Source organism: Tasmannia lanceolata, unplaced genomic scaffold (assembly GCF_043159265.1).
Source record: "Tasmannia lanceolata isolate RefF3 unplaced genomic scaffold, GAP_Taslan_0.1 ptg000015l, whole genome shotgun sequence".
Taxonomy (NCBI): domain Eukaryota; kingdom Viridiplantae; phylum Streptophyta; class Magnoliopsida; order Canellales; family Winteraceae; genus Tasmannia; species Tasmannia lanceolata.
The window spans coordinates 52,906,549-52,924,753 of record NW_027518692.1 but is presented as its reverse complement, the minus strand read 5'-3'; the positions used below and the strand labels follow the sequence as shown (position 1 = coordinate 52,924,753).

General features: G+C 37.1%; 1 protein-coding gene across 2 annotated transcripts; it reads right to left on the bottom strand.

Moving 5' to 3' along the window:
* Positions 1 to 2,004: 2,004 nt before the first annotated feature.
* On the bottom strand, positions 2,005 to 15,836 carry LOC143892361 (peptidyl serine alpha-galactosyltransferase). Of its 2 annotated transcripts, XM_077396941.1 has the most exons (8): positions 15,143 to 15,836; positions 13,023 to 13,193; positions 8,490 to 8,733; positions 7,822 to 8,022; positions 6,892 to 7,364; positions 4,877 to 5,041; positions 4,239 to 4,482; positions 2,005 to 3,312 (listed from the first exon to the last, which is right to left on the bottom strand). In XM_077396941.1, the coding sequence occupies exons 1-8, from the start codon at positions 15,436 to 15,438 to the stop codon at positions 2,638 to 2,640; spliced, it is 2,469 nt and encodes an 822-aa protein (XP_077253056.1). In that variant the 5' UTR covers positions 15,439 to 15,836; the 3' UTR covers positions 2,005 to 2,637. The 2 variants fall into 2 exon arrangements, with proteins under 2 accessions (XP_077253056.1, XP_077253057.1); XM_077396942.1 differs by lacking the exon at positions 15,143 to 15,836 and having other exon boundaries at positions 8,490 to 8,704; positions 13,023 to 13,163.
* Between the last annotated feature and the right edge of the window lie 2,369 nt (positions 15,837 to 18,205).

Genomic DNA, 18,205 nt, shown 5'->3' with positions numbered 1-18,205 from the left:
AGTTTTACCTATCAAAAAAAAAAAAAAAAAATTGTGCAGAAAGTTTTTTTCCCGGAAAGTTCTTTATAGATTATTTTTCCTGAAAAATGTTTTTAGAGTTTGGTTAACATCTTTCAATTTTTTTTATTTTTTGGGAAATTTAAATTCTATAACCCGTTTGGATGCCAAGAACATTTTGATTTGGATTCCTCACATTTGCAGCCCATTTTTGCGTTGTGATTTGGACCTGATCAAATCCTTGGATTCCAAATCAGCAACCGGCAGTGAAAAAATTCAAATTTCCAAATATGTCGTGGAAATAAGTAATTGAAAATCCACTGGCACTTTCCTTCACCCTCTTTGCTCCCCCTGTCCCTCTATGTCTTCCTCAACATGAGCTGGCAGATCTATTTATTTTGCATTGAGAATGCAATTCCAAATCCAAATACAAAATATGAGGTATCCAAACATACCCTAATTTGATTAACCATTTACATGGAAAATTATTTAGAATGATGTCAGAGTGAAGGGTGTGAGTGTAGCTGATGATTAAAACTAGCACCCAAATGGGAGATGGACATGTGGCACGAATCAAGAGTAAAAATGTGCAACAATCGAGAGTGGACGCGTGGAAAGGTTTTTCTTTTCCAAACTTTTCTAGAGAATTCCTACAATCCAACCTTGGAGAGTAATCCAAACTCAATAATGTTAGAAAGACTTGGTTATGAGATTTTGTCCTGATGACCTTCTTTGAGCCCATATGTGCCACGTAGACACGATCACTACCGTCGATCAAGCTCACAAACACAAATCGGCCTTATCATCTCTAGTCCCACCATTGTCCAAATAAACCCTAAGACCTTGTTTGGATTGCAAGAAAAACATTTTGGACGGGAATTTTTTTTTTCTCTGAAAATTTTTCTTCTGTGCACGATTTAGATGTAAACTATAAGACTGGTTAATTTGGAGGGATATTATCATAAATTGAAGGTCCCTTTTAAGAAAAATTTGAATAGGGTTGGTTCAAATGAAGTGTTTTCATGTTTAAAAATATAGGAATTCCAAACTTTTTCATAAAATTCCTACAATCCAAACGGACCCAATTAGACGATTATTTAGAGAAATTAAGAGGTTGATAGAGTCTGTGGACTGCATCTTTACCCATATTCATCAAGAAGAAAATTACGAGCCAAGACTCACAAGCTATGAAGTTTATTAACATTAGTTGGTATAGCAGGAGAATGAGATGCCAAGTTTGTAGTCTGTGGGTACTGCCATGTTTTTCTTCCTTTTTCTCTTTTCCATTGTATGTGGATCTTTTTGCCTCCTATTAAGTTTTATAAATTGACTTGTTCGAAAAAAATGACAATGAAGATCAAGAGTCTCTTTGAGAGAATTTATTTGATGAAAGGCCTTATGAACGCGTACTCAGCATCCCATCATTGATATTTGATCCAACATCAGCTCACTTCTTGACACACCCCTTAAAATTAATCTAACCGAGGTTTTTTTTTTTTAATGGTATGGCGGTATAGTTCAGTATTTTTCGAAACAGTACTGTACGGCCCACTCCATATGTTGATCCAAGCTGTTCGTTTGCCGGGCCTTGTTGGGCCACAATGTAAATAGGTTATGCCCCAAAAATCATTTTCATAGGATGATGCTAAACCTCCAATCTCCGGAGGTTCTATGAAAATGATTTTTTTACGGCCACACATTACATAACAGAGAGATGAACAGGTGTGTGTGTGTGTGAACTATAGAACAACATTAACGGCCTCTTTGGATGATTATTTTAATTTAATCTCTAACTGCAGATGGGACAGTAAGGCCTCTTTGGAAGCCATTAAGTATATCATTTCTAAGAATATTATAATCAGAACAGTGAGATAGAATTAAGTTAAAAGATTGTAGGAAAAAAATAATGCAAACTGACCTTTAGACTTGAAGTGACAATCTAAGCATAATTTCCCGTTACAGAAGTGTGCTATGGAATTGCAAGAAAAGCCAAAAAGACAGTCCGAATTGGAGTATCCACATTTACAAAATCATGTTAAGAAGCTTCACATTGATTCAAATATGCAAAACTGAACAAAAAAAAACGTCACAATCTGATGCATGGGATGAACCATCCCTTTGCTGCCTCTCTCATTATTATTATTATTTTTGAAAAGGTAACTTCGAATTTTATTCCATCAACCCAACATCATACACCCTGTAACAAGTTTGGCCATATTATTATTTCTAACAAGAATGCACTCCTCTCAAAACATTGTGTAAATGTTCAATCTTAAAAATCTGAAGGGACGTCAATATGATGACCCTGTAAAGTGACAATACAGTACGCGAACTCGATTATAAGATATATGCAAAATTGAAGTGAATCCCATGATAGTAATAATCCAACTAGAATGCGCTTGGGAGGACTTCTCACGAGCCAGGAATTTCCTACGCCAAAACAGTATCCATAGGCATGTCAAGGAGCAAGTATGCCAGTTTTTTTTGTCTACAACCAGTGTTGCAAAAATTTAAGGTTCAAAGTCTTTAGATATATCGCTTTCTTACCAGTTTGAATGGGATTCACATAAGACCTTTCATTATCCCACCTTCAAAGTCCAGATGTTACGCTCGTTCATAACCAGGAGAGCTTTTAGAATTTTAAGCTTTCAATGCCATTTCAGCATTAGAAAGATGCTGCTTATCATGGAGTTGATGAGAATTTCCGTTTGTATCTGAAAGTCCAGAATAAGAAGCTCTCTTCTTGTTTGTATAACCTTTGCTTCTTGTTCTCTCCCCTTTACGGCTCGAGAGTGCCACTGATATGACAGCTAAGAAGCCTAACACTGAAAATCCCCAAAGAACAACCATCGAAAATCTTAAAAAACTAGCAACATGGTATTGGACAGGTAGAGCTGATGCACGGGACACAACAGTTGGAATGTCAGTCCTTTCACTCCCAACTCTCCGCGGCAATGGAGCTCGCCTTTCAATACCTTGATTCAAAATAGCTTTGGTACTTGGATTGAGGCAATTCCTCCTTTCATGATGCAAGCGAAGAGCATTGTTCAATGTCCTCATGCATTCGATGCTTAACCGGTCCCTTCGTAGGATGTCTTCATTTGTTGAAGTAAGTGTTGATGGATCGGGCGGTTCAGGGAACCTAGTCCAACAAGTGTTTACCATATCAACATTCCTCCAGTTGGCTTTGTCGAAACTCCAGTTCCCGACACTAAATTCTAGCCCATAATGGAAAACCCTGGGGTTGACTCCAGGTTCGGGAATATAACCTGGATATATCAATATCTCTCTACTAACAATATGCCTCAGATTTAACTGCAAAAGAACAATAATAACTTTTGTCAGCCAAAAATCAAACATGGGTTAGAAATTTTAATGTTTTCTAACAAAATGATGCACCAACGAATCTAGCTAAAATAGTATTATTTAAGCTGAGGCAGGTCATTAATCTAAGTTCACATGTCTGTGCCTGCAAGCAAGCACCTGAATAGGCATGTTAATGTGAAAGTTTACGAGAAAAATTTGTCATATCTTTCAATTGCTATTAGGTTTCCACATTTAATTTTCTTGAAAAAATACAATTACATTATCCACATGTAACAGAAATTGAACAAAGCAAGATGAGATGTAAATGGAGATCCATTTTATGATTGCTTAAAAATTTTATTTTTTTGAGGAGAATAATTAGTCAAAAAAGATCAATGTTTTATAGTTGCTTAAAAAATTTGTGACCACATGGATAAAGGGGCAAATGAATATTGTCACATACATTTGTATTAATGTATGTATAATGTTTTATAGTTGCTTTAAAAATTTATTTTTTGAGGAGAATAATTAGTCAAAAAAAAAGAAGAAAAAGACCAAGAACAAATTTTTTATTTTTTTCTAACGGTATTAAAAACAAAATTTGCAACCACATGGATAAAGGGTCAAATGAATTATTGTCACATACATTTATATAAATGTATGTATGCATGTGTGTGATGTCTATGTGGACATGCAAGTATGCTTACATGTCGGTAAAATCAAATTGTGACCTGCCCTAAATGGGGTGGGGATACCCTATGTCATCCCAAAAAAAAAAAATTATATCAAATTTGTGTTCATGGATATTTTGGCACATGGCACGTGCATATTTGGCTTCACATATGCATGTAGTTACACAAGCATATGTGCACATGCACGCTTGGATGTATGGAGTCATCATTAATACAAGTAGCAAGGACCCACACACTACATACCTCTGATGCACCAAAGGAGTATCCATACATCTCACTAATCCAGCCACTTCCATAAATATCCCCAGTGAAATTTGTCGCATAGTGACCTTTGTCAGCCCGGACCTCCTCTGTTTTATGCAGCCACAGTAGAGCAAACTTCCGTAAATCATCTATGTGCATAACAATTACCCCACCAACCTTATCACAAGCCTCAGGATGCCGTGTATGAATTTTTGCAAGCTCATTATCACAACCAATAAGATACCTAAAGATGCAGGTGGAACAAGTCAGAGATAGATCTATATGTGGGTATCAGTTATTAAGAGTGTGCTTGTTTGTCTTACTCTGTCACAAATATCTCTGATATTTTCAACATATAGCGATTTTATCACGGTATTTTAGTAAAACGACAAAATCCCGATATAATCCTGAGCATTTAAAAAATATAGCGATATTTTCATTTATCACGATATTTTATGATATTTAAAGATTTTTTTTTAATTTTTCCTTAATTTATTTGTTTTTATATATTTTAAATAGTTTTATTTTATCATTTTTTTCTAGATATAAACCCGAAAAAATAAACAAAAATTCATATATCCCAAGATTTTCCCTTGTCGAGAAATTCCGGAGAACGATATTTGTGACATAGGTCTTACTCATAGGGGGTTGATACTGGACGGCCACGTTCCGCATTGAACTCCCAAGGTGTGATTGGAGCTCTCAGTATCATGTCTGCATCTAGAATAACTATAAATTCTGCATCGATCTCCACGTGATTAAGCCAATGAAGAACAGCTGCTGGTTTATTGATTGCTGGGTACCTGAAAATTAAACAAACATAGATGTTTAGAGACATGAAATAATTAAATATTTAAATTAAGGTTGGCAAACTTCTTTTTTTTGGCAAGTGAAAAGGTGAAACAAATAATGCTAATCTGTTTGTTTCTTTGCATTTTCAAAAATGTACTTTCATGAATAGTAATTTCTTTGCATTTTCAATAGCCCTTTCATAACTTTAAATATTGCTTGGAAGAAAAGGTCAGAGGTTCCCCATGGCTATTCAGCACCAAGACATTTTGAAAGAACAGGGTCATATAGAACAATGTTTCAAACAGAAAAAACAATACAAGGATAAAAACATTGTTTCAAATTCATTGGCTCAATTTTTTTTATCATTGCTAAGAAGCTAAAGAAGAAAAAAATAAACTCTCTATAAAGCAACTTCTAACCCTTATTAGACAGGTTTAGCAACCTCAATTTGATGAACTGATAATTTTTAAGATATACAAATTCAATATAAACAAATTTAGAAAGACTTAAAGAGGCCTGAGGTTAATATGGTTTTTAATTAGCTAATTTGCCCATTTTTTTCTCTAAGTAAAGCACTATCGAATGGTTGTGGATTTCTATGCATTGAACTAGCCCACATGGGGACCAGAACTTGGACAGAAGCTACAAGCACACGACTGTTGATTAATATATAGGGCCTGTAATTATTCACTTATTTGTGCTGATTGTTGTATAGAGCCATTATTTTTCTTGTGCTCACATCTAGTTGATGCTAAGTGACACTAACTTTGTCTCTGGCTATGTTTGGTTGCAAAAAATCCCAGTAGCCGTCAGGATTTTGTTTGGATTTGGGATGCCATTCCTCGTTTGGTTGCTAATATTGTGTTGAACTCCTTGGAGACTCCATTGAATGTCTCCTGGGTAGTTATTGCATGTCTGCTAAGGTGGCATTCTTGTCCCCTCATAATTTTCAAATCAAACTTTTTTGTGAAATTTTGCTTGAAAAATCTGGGGATTGGTTCTTTATCTCCTTCTCTCTCTTCCCTCTCTTCTCTCTCTATATTAGTAACGACGCCCCCTATATTGGTGATGACGCCCCCTACTTATTCCCCTACTCTTCGAGTCTATGCCATGCAACCAGACACTACTTGCCACTATTCTCCGCGGAAATTCTAGGCAAATCAAATGCCTATCTCCTCCCTGTTGACTACTTATTCCACTACTCGAGTCTATGCCGTGCATCCAAACTGAGACTTGGTGATATCAAAATCTTGACACCCAAGCATGGTTTTAAATTTCGATTTCGGTACCAGTTTTGGACCCCACCGAAATCGAAATTTCGACCGAAATTTCAGTAATTCCGGCCAAAATTTCGGTAAAATATTAAATTAATTAAAAAAGCATATTTTTGGGTGAAATTTTGGGGAAAAAAGAAATTTTGACCAAAATTTCGAAATTTCGGACAAAATAAAATACCATTTCGGGTATAAGTGATTTCGATTTTCGGTGTCGTTCTCCACCGAAAATTTCGGATTTCGGTCGAAATTTAAAACAGAAATTTCGGAATTTCGATCGAAATAAAATACCATTTCGGGTATTAGCGATTTCGGTGTCGGTCTCCAATGAAATCTGAAATTTCGGATTTTGGTCGAAATTTAAAACCATGCATCTAGGATGTGTTGACCGGAACCTCATAAGTGCATGGACATTTAACACCACCAAAAAAAGATTTGGAGCATTTCATTTTATATGATAGACAGTTATCTATGTATAACTATGCAGTGCGTATTATACGTATTGTCAAAGAATAATCGCCACTCAGCCAATATTAGTCACTACAACTACAAAAATAACAGATGATCACTGAAATAAAGGCAATTACCAATCACCAGTCAATGGGTGCCGGCTCATTGATGGAACATAATGAGTAGGGGCCAAATCATGGCCTGTATATTGCTTTAAGTCTCCATCCGTGCAGCTGAGAAGACGTGTGATATTGCCAGGCTGGCCACTCAAATAAAAGCTGTGCATAAGCCCTACAGTTTGCCAATCAAAATACGGCGAACACTCTGTGGAGAAAACTGTATGGATTTTCGGATATTTTCCTCCTGGTTCAACAACACCCTGTTGTAGCTCAGATTTCTGACTTCCCATATTGTCATGTGTTAAATATTTGGGCCTGGTTAGCTTAGAAAATGTTTCACTTTTTAGAAAACTTAAGTATTTTGACCATGGTGGCTTCGAACACCCGATTGATGCATGGTGTAACAGAAGGCCTTCATTTAAAGAGCTAATGCATTCTATGCTCAAAAATAAGCCCCGCCTCTTGTTTGGATCACTTTCCATCATTTGGACCTGCATATTGAAACAGCTGCCAGAACTCAGAAGTCATATGTGACAAGTCGACAAATTTTGGCCAAAACCGAAATGGTTCGACCGAAATTCCGGATTTCAGTCGGGACTGATACTGAAAGTACAAGGAATCAATTTCGTACAAGATTCGGGCAAAATTTCACCAAAATTTACGTCAAATTTCATTGTTATCCCTTTTTACAAAATTTCCACCGAAGTTTGGAATTTTTCCACCGAAATTTTATGATTTCCACTGAAATCACTGAAATTTCCACAAAAATATCCGAAATTTCGGTGGAAAATTTATGAAAACCGAAATTGTATCTTTTTTTTTTACATAATTTCGGCTGAAACCGAAATTTTTCGGTTTCGGTTCAATCCTTGGCGATGCAATTCTTTGGAGTATGGAAAGAGTTCCTAATATTAAAACAGAATGTCTTTTTTTCATGTAGCTCCGTACCTCTCTTGGAAAAGGAGGGGCAGGGAAAAGACGATTGCAGTCATAGACAATATTATCCTCATGGTGGTTTAGTTTGCTGAATGACCAATTTCCCACGCTAAATTGCAAACCATAATGCATTAGTATAGGCTCAACACCCTTTCGTGGAGTATAACCTGGGTAGATCATTAAGTTGTCATCTATCTTGTGACGAAGACCCACCTGCTCAAACAGATTATAGAGCCAAAATTATCAACCCGGATAACTTTAGTACAAGAACAGGAACATGAAATAAGAATTATGATTACAAAAAAAAACACAGAAGTAAATATTAGGGGTGCAACACGGGTCGAGTTGGATCGTGTTGAGGCCAACCCTAACCCAACCCGAGATAGCATTCCCTCAACCCTAACCCAACCCGCCTCCAAATCAGGTTGAGTCGGGTTGGCTTAGGGCCAAACAGAATGATACAAGAAAAAACCATAACCCTAAGAAAATCATGATAAAATTAGAGGAGCGAGGTCCAGTCCTGTTCGGGTAGGGTTGCCAAGGCCTCAACCCTAACCCAACCCGAAATTAAATCGGGTTGGTTTTTCCCAACCCTACCCAACCTGAGGAAATATCAACCCAACCCGAGCAAAAATCGGGTTGAACCCGACCCAAGTTGCACCCCTAGTAAATATGCTCACCTCTGCGGCACCAAACGAGTAGCCATACATCTCACTGATCCACCCCGTACCATAAATGTCACCAGTTATATTTGTTCCCCAATGTGCCCGATCCTCACGTACTTCTTCTGTCTTTGAAAGCCACATAGGTGCCAAGGCCCTCAGGTCATCAATGTGCATAGCTAAAAGCCCACCAACCTTGTCACAGAGTTCTGGATGCTTTGTGTGCAGACGGGCTAAAATATTATCACATCCAATCAAGTATCTGAAGAGGCAGCATAAGTCTTGAACAAATACATATGATAGGGTATATAAGTGGCAACAAAAATGACAATGATATAAAAAGAACATTTATTCTAAAAGCGATAATAATATTTTTTAAAAAATCTAAAAGCGAGAATAGAAAAGGTAAAGTAAGCAAATGATACCAAACACAAGATTTATGTCATCATGGCACAGATAGTTTCCAACAGAATTAAACTGGGAATCACCTATATTTCGGAGCTTTTACTAGAATGTAAATCCAATGCCATGAAGATCATAGTTCTCCCACTATAGAGACCATTATTTCTAGAGAATAACACAATATTCCTTTGGGGATTATTAATTCATTGCTTGGTAGTACTGTGTAATACGCAAATAATCGTTGTTGGACTCGAAATTCTATAAAAATGGGATAATACTAAAATCTCTAACTAAAATAAGAAGAGAGAGACAAGGGGGTGGTTACGCATCACATTATTCCCTAAAGTAAAAAAGGATAAATATGAAGTTAAAGTCCTTTAATAAAATGGAAACAAAAAAAAAGGAGCCTACGAACAATCGCCAAACCAAAGACTCAAAGATTACAACACAATTCAGTGTTCAGATTATTATTATTATTATCCCCCAAGACTTTCTGTAATTAGAAAAGTAAATGCTTGAGCTTTAGAAGCTTCTGGCCGGAACGCCTATAAAGCTCACTAGGATAAGTAGTATAATTGAACCAGACGAAACAACAAGCGATGAAACAAGAGACAGATAATTCTTCTTTTATTTTTTTTAAACATAAGTGGGAACCAATCATCTTTACAGCTAGTAAGAAATATGCACAAGTCCACAATATCAGGCATCAGATAAAAAGGAAAGTAGACCCATAAAATTCACAGCAGGCCTAACTCAAAGAAAGCTTATACATTTTGATAGTTTACAACCTTTAAGGCTTCTTTGGGTAAGCAAGATTCAAAATGTCAGTCGGAAGAGATTCCATGCCTTCAACAACAAATCGTGCGGATCTCATGGTTTAGAGCATGTGGGGCTTCTAGAGTGCAAAGACGATGGTTGTGTGAAGAACATGTAATCCCCTTTCATATTCAGGCTCCGCATGATGAATTGTAGAAGATAAGATTTGATAAAAGGCCTCCTTGATCGGTTTGTTGCTATTGAAAAAACCTTTGGATGAGTGTGACAAGGTCTGATGTACCTTGGTGATGACTATACTATGCTCATTTCATCCACCCATACTCGCTTAGCGTTTCCATCCTTCTCTAGGCTTTGAGTGTTATTGATCCAGTATGATGACCTTATGTACCTCTAAGCCCTCTTCATATTATTGTTGATTGCTATTATCACTATGAGTATCGCCTCATGCAATCTCACAAACGACCTTGGCACATCATACTAGTGATCTTTCCCACCACACCTTCAGAAGCATTGTGGGTAGTCAATAATCTCTCACATTATTAATGACTTAGGTAACATGACTTCCATTCTTCCATATTTAGGTTCCTCGCATATTACTATGGGCAACAAAATTCCGTTTCTCATTAGTCATATTGGTTCTGCATTTGTTTTGTCTTCCTTTGGTTCCTTCCATGTTCCCATTGTATATGCAGTCCCTAGTATTCAGGGAAAACTTTATTTTGTTGTTTTCTTTTTAGCCCAAATTATGTTACTGTGAGGATTTGCTAACAGGGAAGCTCCTTGTAAAAAGTGTGCTTTATGGCAACCTCTACTTTCTAATGGACACTTAGTGTTGTTGTAGCTTAAAATCATACTTTTAGTGTGGAGGTCTTTTCATGTGCGGAGTAGCTACAATTGCTTCAGTGGGACCTGTTGTCAATATTGGAAACATCCCTAGTTCCTCGATCCACTCCTATGTTTGTGGCATCACCAAGTGGTCCAAACAAATGCTAGTGTAGTGTCTCATGCTTTTATTTCTTCTTGTAAATAGCCTTTCAAATTCAAATAGTATTGCAATTAACTTTGAAAGCATTAAGAACTTCCCTTTTCTTCTAATAATAATAATATTATGACCTCCTTTCCATTTCAACTTATTCATTCTAATGTTTGGGGCCCTACCCAGTTGTTGCTCCTTCTCATTTTTATGTTATATTTGTAGATTATTACACTCATTACACTTGTCTCGAGCACAAATGAGATGTTTTCTCTTGTCTTTTCTCGCTTCCCCCTCCCCCTTTGTTATTGAGCATTATGGTGCATGTATCGCATCGTTTGAAAGTGATGACTCAAAGGCCTTTCAAGACTTCTATCCATCTCATGGAAAGCTTATTAATTAAAATCCTTATTATTCCTCTTAAGTTGTGGGGTTGTATTTGTTATGTGTGTGCCTTCATCCACTAATAAATTCTCTCCAAAGGCTGCTGTAAGTATTTTGTTTGGTATAGTGACAAGCACAAGGGATATTGATGTTACTTTCTTCTCGTAAGGTTCTAATCTCCTGCCATGTCTCGTTCTATGAATCGTGGCTCTAATATCCACATCACATTGGATGTTAGATTAAGGTAGAGATGTCAGAGATGCAGGCACTTCTGAATACACCCACAAAATAATCACGAATATTTGCCTTGGGAATTTCTCGGAAAGAGTGTCTCGGGATATTTTATTTTATTTTGTTAATTTCGGGTTTATATCAAAAAATAAAACTAGAAGACTAATTTTTTTTTGAAAGATAAAAAGTGAGCCTAATAAAATATTTAAAATATATAAAAATATAAATTTCAAGAACAAAATTAGGACAACCAATAATATTGTAAATTTACCGTGATATTTTGACGTAACAAAATAAAAAATAGGAAATGATATCACCACCGTTGTATTTTGATGATCTCACTCCTCACTTTATTAAAAAGTATGGTATGGCCCGCACCATCGGATGATCCAAACCGTTCATTAGATGGGCCACAGCCTAAATAGATTGTGCCCCAAAAATCATTTCCATAGGTTGATCCTAACCCTCCGATCTATAGAGGGTTAGGATCAACCCTCTAATATTCAGTCCCTCTATAGATCGGACGGTTAGGATCAACCCATGGAAATGATTTTTAGGGCACAACCTATTTAGGCTGTGGCCCATCTAATGGACGGTTTGGATCATCCTATGGTGCGGACCATACCGTACTTTTTAATAAAGTAAGGAGTGTGATCATCAAAATATGGTAGTGGTGATATCATTTCCCTAAAAAATGAAGATATCTCAATATTTTTTACAGTCTTGAGAAAGTTTTGGAACTATAAAATTTTATCACAAAATTGCAAAATATAGCGATATTTTTTAAAATATCAGAGATAATTGTGACTATACCCACAGGTATCTGTAACGACACCAATATCAGTCCATGGTTAAATAAAATTACTTACATTACGGACCCATAGTGAGGTCGGGCATCACAGTATCATAGTTTCCACTTTCCACCTTGGATGTAGATAACACACCTTAATCACCTATGTTAGGTGATAGCAGTAGATGCCATATAATATACACATATGAGAAGCATTTTGTTTGTCACAACAAGCATAAACTAGCGCTTGAAAATCAAGTACTTACGCCAGCATATGAACCGCTGACATTTATAGAGGGTGGGTGTTTCTAATGATGGATGGATAAAAGTTATCAAAGAGGAGATGAATGACCTTCACAAAATCAAAATATAGAAAAGTTGTAGGAAAAAACTATGGAAAGGAATGTGGTAGATTGTAAATGGGTTTTCAAGCTAAAATAGAAACCTGACAGAACCGTAGGGTTTCTAAGGACGGATGGATAAAAGCTATCAGAGAAGAGATGAGTGACCTTTACAAAATCAAAATATAGGAAGTTGTAGAAAAAACCTATGGAAAGGAATGTGGTAGATTGTAAAAGGGTTTTCAAGCTAAAATAGAAACCTGACAGAACCATAGCAAGTACAAGGCCAGCTTAGCGGGTAAGTAACAAAGACATAAAGTTGACTATGATGAGACGTTTAGTTGAGTAATAAAGAGTACTACAACGATGAGAGTCATTCAGGTGCGGAAATTGGTAAGAAGTGTTGTCACAGCATAATAGCCTCCTATGAAAGACTTAATTTTTATTTTTTTTGAATGGCCTATGAAAGACTTAATTAAACATGTATAGTTCATATCACTTAATTGCATGCACAGATCAATTGTGGCAACTTAAAAAAAACACCAAAAAAACAAACGTTAGTTCCTATCACTTAACTGCATGCACAGATCAATTGTGGCAACCAATAATGTAAAAAGAAAAAAGAAAGAAAGAAAATAAGTGATTATCTGTACCCATAATATGCGGCAACAGGCTTTCCTTTTACTGCACCAAGTTCCCAAGGTATAATTGGACCTCGGATTATCATATCTGCATCCAAAATCACAACCCAATCAACATTCTCCACATCTTTGCTATGATTAAGCCAGTGAACGATCCCTGCTGGCTTGTTGATTGCAGGGTACCTACCAAAAAAAGCAACTGATGAGGTTAAAAAAATAGACCTCGCACCATGAGCCATTGGGGAAAACATACATGCAAGAAAAACCCACAAAAGAAAGAGTGAGAAAAGAATATTGTTTCTTTGATGAATTTTGATGGATAGCTAAGATCCAGTACTATGCTCAAAGGGCGTAGCTCAAAATAAATAAATAACACTGAAGAAAAGTAAAAGTAATAAAAAGGGGAAATAATGAAACAGAGAGAGGAGAGTGATAGCATTGCATTGAGATGATAAAATAGCACCAGTAAAGTCAGAAAATCTCTTTAAAGATGACTCATTAATAGACGAAGAACAACAGTGCAGCCGAAAAGTACACATAAAAAAGTAAGACAAGTTATTAGTAGGAAAACAGAAACACTATAACCCAGAAATACGTTTAAAAGCAGTGCACTAAAAGAAAAGAAAATAAACACACATATGAGTTGATTCAGCTAACACATTGAAAGATAATAGCAGCAATCCAATCCAATATTAAAAACAAAATGCAAAGAAATTAACCATTAACAATAAAAGAAAAAAGAGATAGAAAAGAGTAATCTCACGACGTCTGTTTAAAAATATAAACATAATTCCCAAAAAAAAAAAGTCAGTATTAAAACTGAGAGACAGGGAGAGGCATATATACTAAAAATTAAAAGACAAAACATAAGTAATTTGACTATTTCATCCAGAGTCCAGGTCCATTAAGATGAATGAAAATCCATTTGAAGTCAGAATACAAAACTAAGTAAATCAACTTATCAAGCAAAGAAAAACTAGTTTGGGACAAAGGCTTTGTTGAGTTGAGTTGAGATCAAGCAAAGAAAAAAGGTAGCAAAGCCCCCAATTCTCTTAACAATACAACCCCATCAACACAGCAGGAAAAGGAAGCAAAACTCAACCCAAAGAAAAAACAAATTTAAAAGAAAAATAAAGAAGGTCAAATCCCCCTAAAACAAACCCCATTAAAAGGAAAAAAAAAAAAAAACAGATCAAAACAAGCCAAAGAAAGAAAACAAAATTATAACAAATAACTCAATGAAGAAAAGTGATCATATACCAATCTCACTCAATGAAGAAAAGTGATCACATACCAATCCCCTAAAAATAAAAAAATAAACCCATTTAAAAGCAAAATCAAGAAGGTCAAGTCCCCTGTAACAAATAACTCAATGATGAAAGGTGATCATACACCAATCTCCCTAAAATAAAGAAAATAAAAAATAACAAAGCCATTTAGAAGCAAAATCAAGAAGGCCGAATCCCCTCAAAACAAACCCATTAACACAAACACTTAAAATATTCAGCTCAAAATGAGCCAACCGAAAAAAAAAAACAATTATAATAAATAAGTCAATGAAGAAATGTGATCATATAGCAATCTACCTAAAACCAAAAAAATTAACAAACCCATTTAAAAAAATAAAGAAATTCAAATCCACCTAGAGCAAACCCATTAACAGAAAAACTTTAAAAAAAAAAAAAAACAAAGCTCAGAACTAGCCAGCCAAAAATAAAAAACAATTATAACATATAACTCAATGAAGAAAAGTGATCAATAACCAAAAAAAAACTAACAAACCCCACTAAAACACACCCATTTAAAAGCAAAACCAAGAAGGCAACCCCCCCCCCCTCTCTCTCTCAAACAAACCCATTAACATAACAACTAAAAAAACTCAAATCAAAAGGAGCCAGCAAAAGGAAAACAACTATGACAAATAATTCAATGAAGGAAGGTAAGCATATATCAATCTCCCTAAAAGAAACAAAACAAAAATTAACGAACCCATTTAAAATCAAAATCAAGAAGGTCAAATCCACCTAAAACAAACCCATTAACACAAAATAAATAAATAAAATCAGCTCAAAACTACACAACCAAGAAAACAGTTATAACAAATAACTCAATGAAGAAAAGTGATCATATACCAATCTCCCGTTTTGGGATGTCTGCTCATGGAAGGCACCTTCAGAGTGGGAGCAATACCCATCCCCTTGTACTTCCTCAGCTCCTCGTCCGTACAGCTAAGTAACCTGGTAATGGCCCCGGGCTGTTGGGCCTTCTTGAAGCTATGAACGAGGCCCACTGTCTGCCAATCAAAGTAGTCCTGGCACTCCACAGAAAACAAGGTGTGGATCCGCCAAGGGGCCTCTTGGGCTTCCAAGCCCGACCCATCTGTAAACCCTAAAGCTAACACAAACACCAATAGTAGAAATCTCACCATTTTTTGTCCAATTCCTCACGAGATTTCAAATGGGTTTTGTTCCAGAGATCTGAATTTCATGTCTACAGTTTGAGAGACGGTGAAGAGGAGGAGGGGTTCTGTTCTTCATGGTCAAATGGTTTTTTTAAAGAGGAGTTGCTGAGAATTTGGTTATTAAACCAGATTAAAATATTGTGTTTTGGGACGAGACGTGACTGTTTTTTCAACGGGGTTGTAACAGGGGAAGTGAGGGGCTGTACATAGGAAGAAAATGGGAGAATATATCCCTTCCTAAGACGCTAATCCATTGGCCCTAATGCGTGGGCGATGGCACAAAGATCTTCCGTTTGGACAATTCTAAAGTTTCAAGTGGATGGCTATGCAATTCTATCATTGATGCATATGCTGGAAGGGTTCTCACCCAAGGCAAAATCGCTTTGTGCATGGAAACTAGACCTGGCAAACGGGTGGGTCGGGCCGGGTCAACCCGCGGGTGATGCGGGTGCGGGTCCACAGGTCAGGTGAGGAAATGACCCGCATTTTTGCGGGTCAGAATTTAGGTGACCCGCGTGGCCCGTGGGACGGTTCAACCCGCGGGTCACCCGCAAATATATGTGATTGTAATAATTATCTTATTTGACAGCATCTGTTTTTTTCGTAATTGTCGTAACCTTTGTATTTTTTTCGTAATTTTAGAACTTTATAAACATTTATAGGTAATTTTTCATTTAAAACTTTATAATTTATCTATTTTACTTCTCTGTAATGATTACTTTTTTTGTTTTTTTATTTGCTAGCAACATTTGCCATGCGTGCTTCTTGCACGAGGATGGCCACATGCCTAGAAGTTGCTATAGGAGAAGTTTGGTAGCAAATTCTTGTAAAATAAAAAACCGAAGGAAATGTTATCCACAATACTGTTTTCTTATAAGCGCACTCTCACTTTATTAAAAGTATGGTATGGCCCACACCATAGGATGATCCAAACCGTCCATTAGATGGGCCATAGCCTAAATAGGTTATGCTCCAAAAATCATTTTCATAGGATGATCCTAACCCTCCAATCTGAATGTTAGAGGGTTGATCCTAACCCTCTATAGATCGGAGGGTTAGAATCAACCAAATGGAAATAGTTTTGGGGCATAACCTATTTAGGCTATGGCCCATCTAATGGACAGTTTGGATAATCCTATGGTGCGGGCCATACCGTACTTTTTATAAAGTGAGGAGTTCCCTCGGAAAAAACAGTAGTGCTGATAACATTCTGAAGAAAAATTAAAAAATACTTAAATATGCGGGTGCCCGCGGGTTGACCCGACCCGACCCGTGTTTTTGCGGTGGGTTGGGTCACACGCGGGTTAGTTTTTCACGGGTCACTAAAACTTAGACCCGTGCCCGCAAATTTGTGGGTGGGTCGGGTCGACCCGCGGGCACAGGTCGCTTTTGCCAGGTCTAATGGAAACTAGAAATCGCATATAAATATACTTTTTCATCGATTTTGCCCATTAACCCAAGATCCTAGGGTCAAGATGATCTGATGGTAATTCAATTTATAATATAAAATATAAAAACACCTTTGTGGTTGTCCAAATTGATAGCCTCTATGGGTCCCACTTGGACCGGAATAAATTTGTTTAGAATTATTAATTAGTAGGATTTCCTTTGTAGTCGTTTGGGATGTGTAGGAGTCTAAAAGATGTGGATTATTTAGATTAGGGATTTTCTACAAATAACTTGTACGTAGCCTTTCTTGAGGAGTGAGGAAATTTATCCCCGTATTGTGTTTTTGCACATAAAGGAGGAACGACCCACCCTTGAAGTAGGTCAAGAGGCTGATCTTATTGAAGCTAGGGACCGAACTATGGTTGGATCGGTTGTCTATTCTTTAAATTAGAGGGTTTAGCCTCGTCTTTTATCCGGTCCGGGCTAGCTATACTTCATTTTCCATAGCAAAGGTTTCCTCGTCATGGATGCACTTATTTGCTCGGGCCATCAGGCCCGGAGTGTTTTAGGTGGATCCACGGCCAAGGAGAGTTTCATGTCGCGATTACGGAGTCCCATTTTCATGGCGGTTAGGGCGATGCCCAGACTGACACTTGGAATCAGGAAAGCTAGGAATTGAACAAGCATATGGATCCCTTAGGCTCTGTTCATTTGTTTTCCCGGGAAAGGAAAAGATAATGTTTCCCAGGAATCTGATGCGGCATTAGGAAAAGAAATCCAAGGAATCTATGTAGGAAAAGGTTTCCCTATACTGTTTCTGGACTATTCACTTGCGCAGGAAAAGGTTTCCAGGGAAACTGCTTGCCCTTCTTTTTGCACTAGTTTTTTAGGGAAACGAAATCCGTGTGTTTTTTGTCGGAGATGAAATCCTTAAAGGGGGGGAAATGGGCTTTTCCATGTCTTATTTTGACTTATTGCTGAAATTCCACATGTGTAATTCTAGTTTCTCTGGAAAGCAAGTGAACACCAGAATTCTATCTTGTTAAGGAAAAAAGAGGCTGTTTTCCAGGGATTTGCTTTAAAGGGAACGCAAGCGATCAGAGCCTTAGGGTTTTTCCTTTGGATTGCATGGGGGACATGAGGCAGTCTGCGGTGTTACGACGAGGTCAGTTGAAAGCGAAATAGGCGTCAAACTCTCAACTGAGCTATTGAAAATTAGCAAGAGAGCCAATGCGCAGTCTGAAATACCAACTATTGGCGCACCTCTTATAGAGGAGAAAACCTTGCACATGACCCCATCTGAGGCGCCGTGGAAGGTCATGGTTTGGCGGGAGTCCCGTAAGAT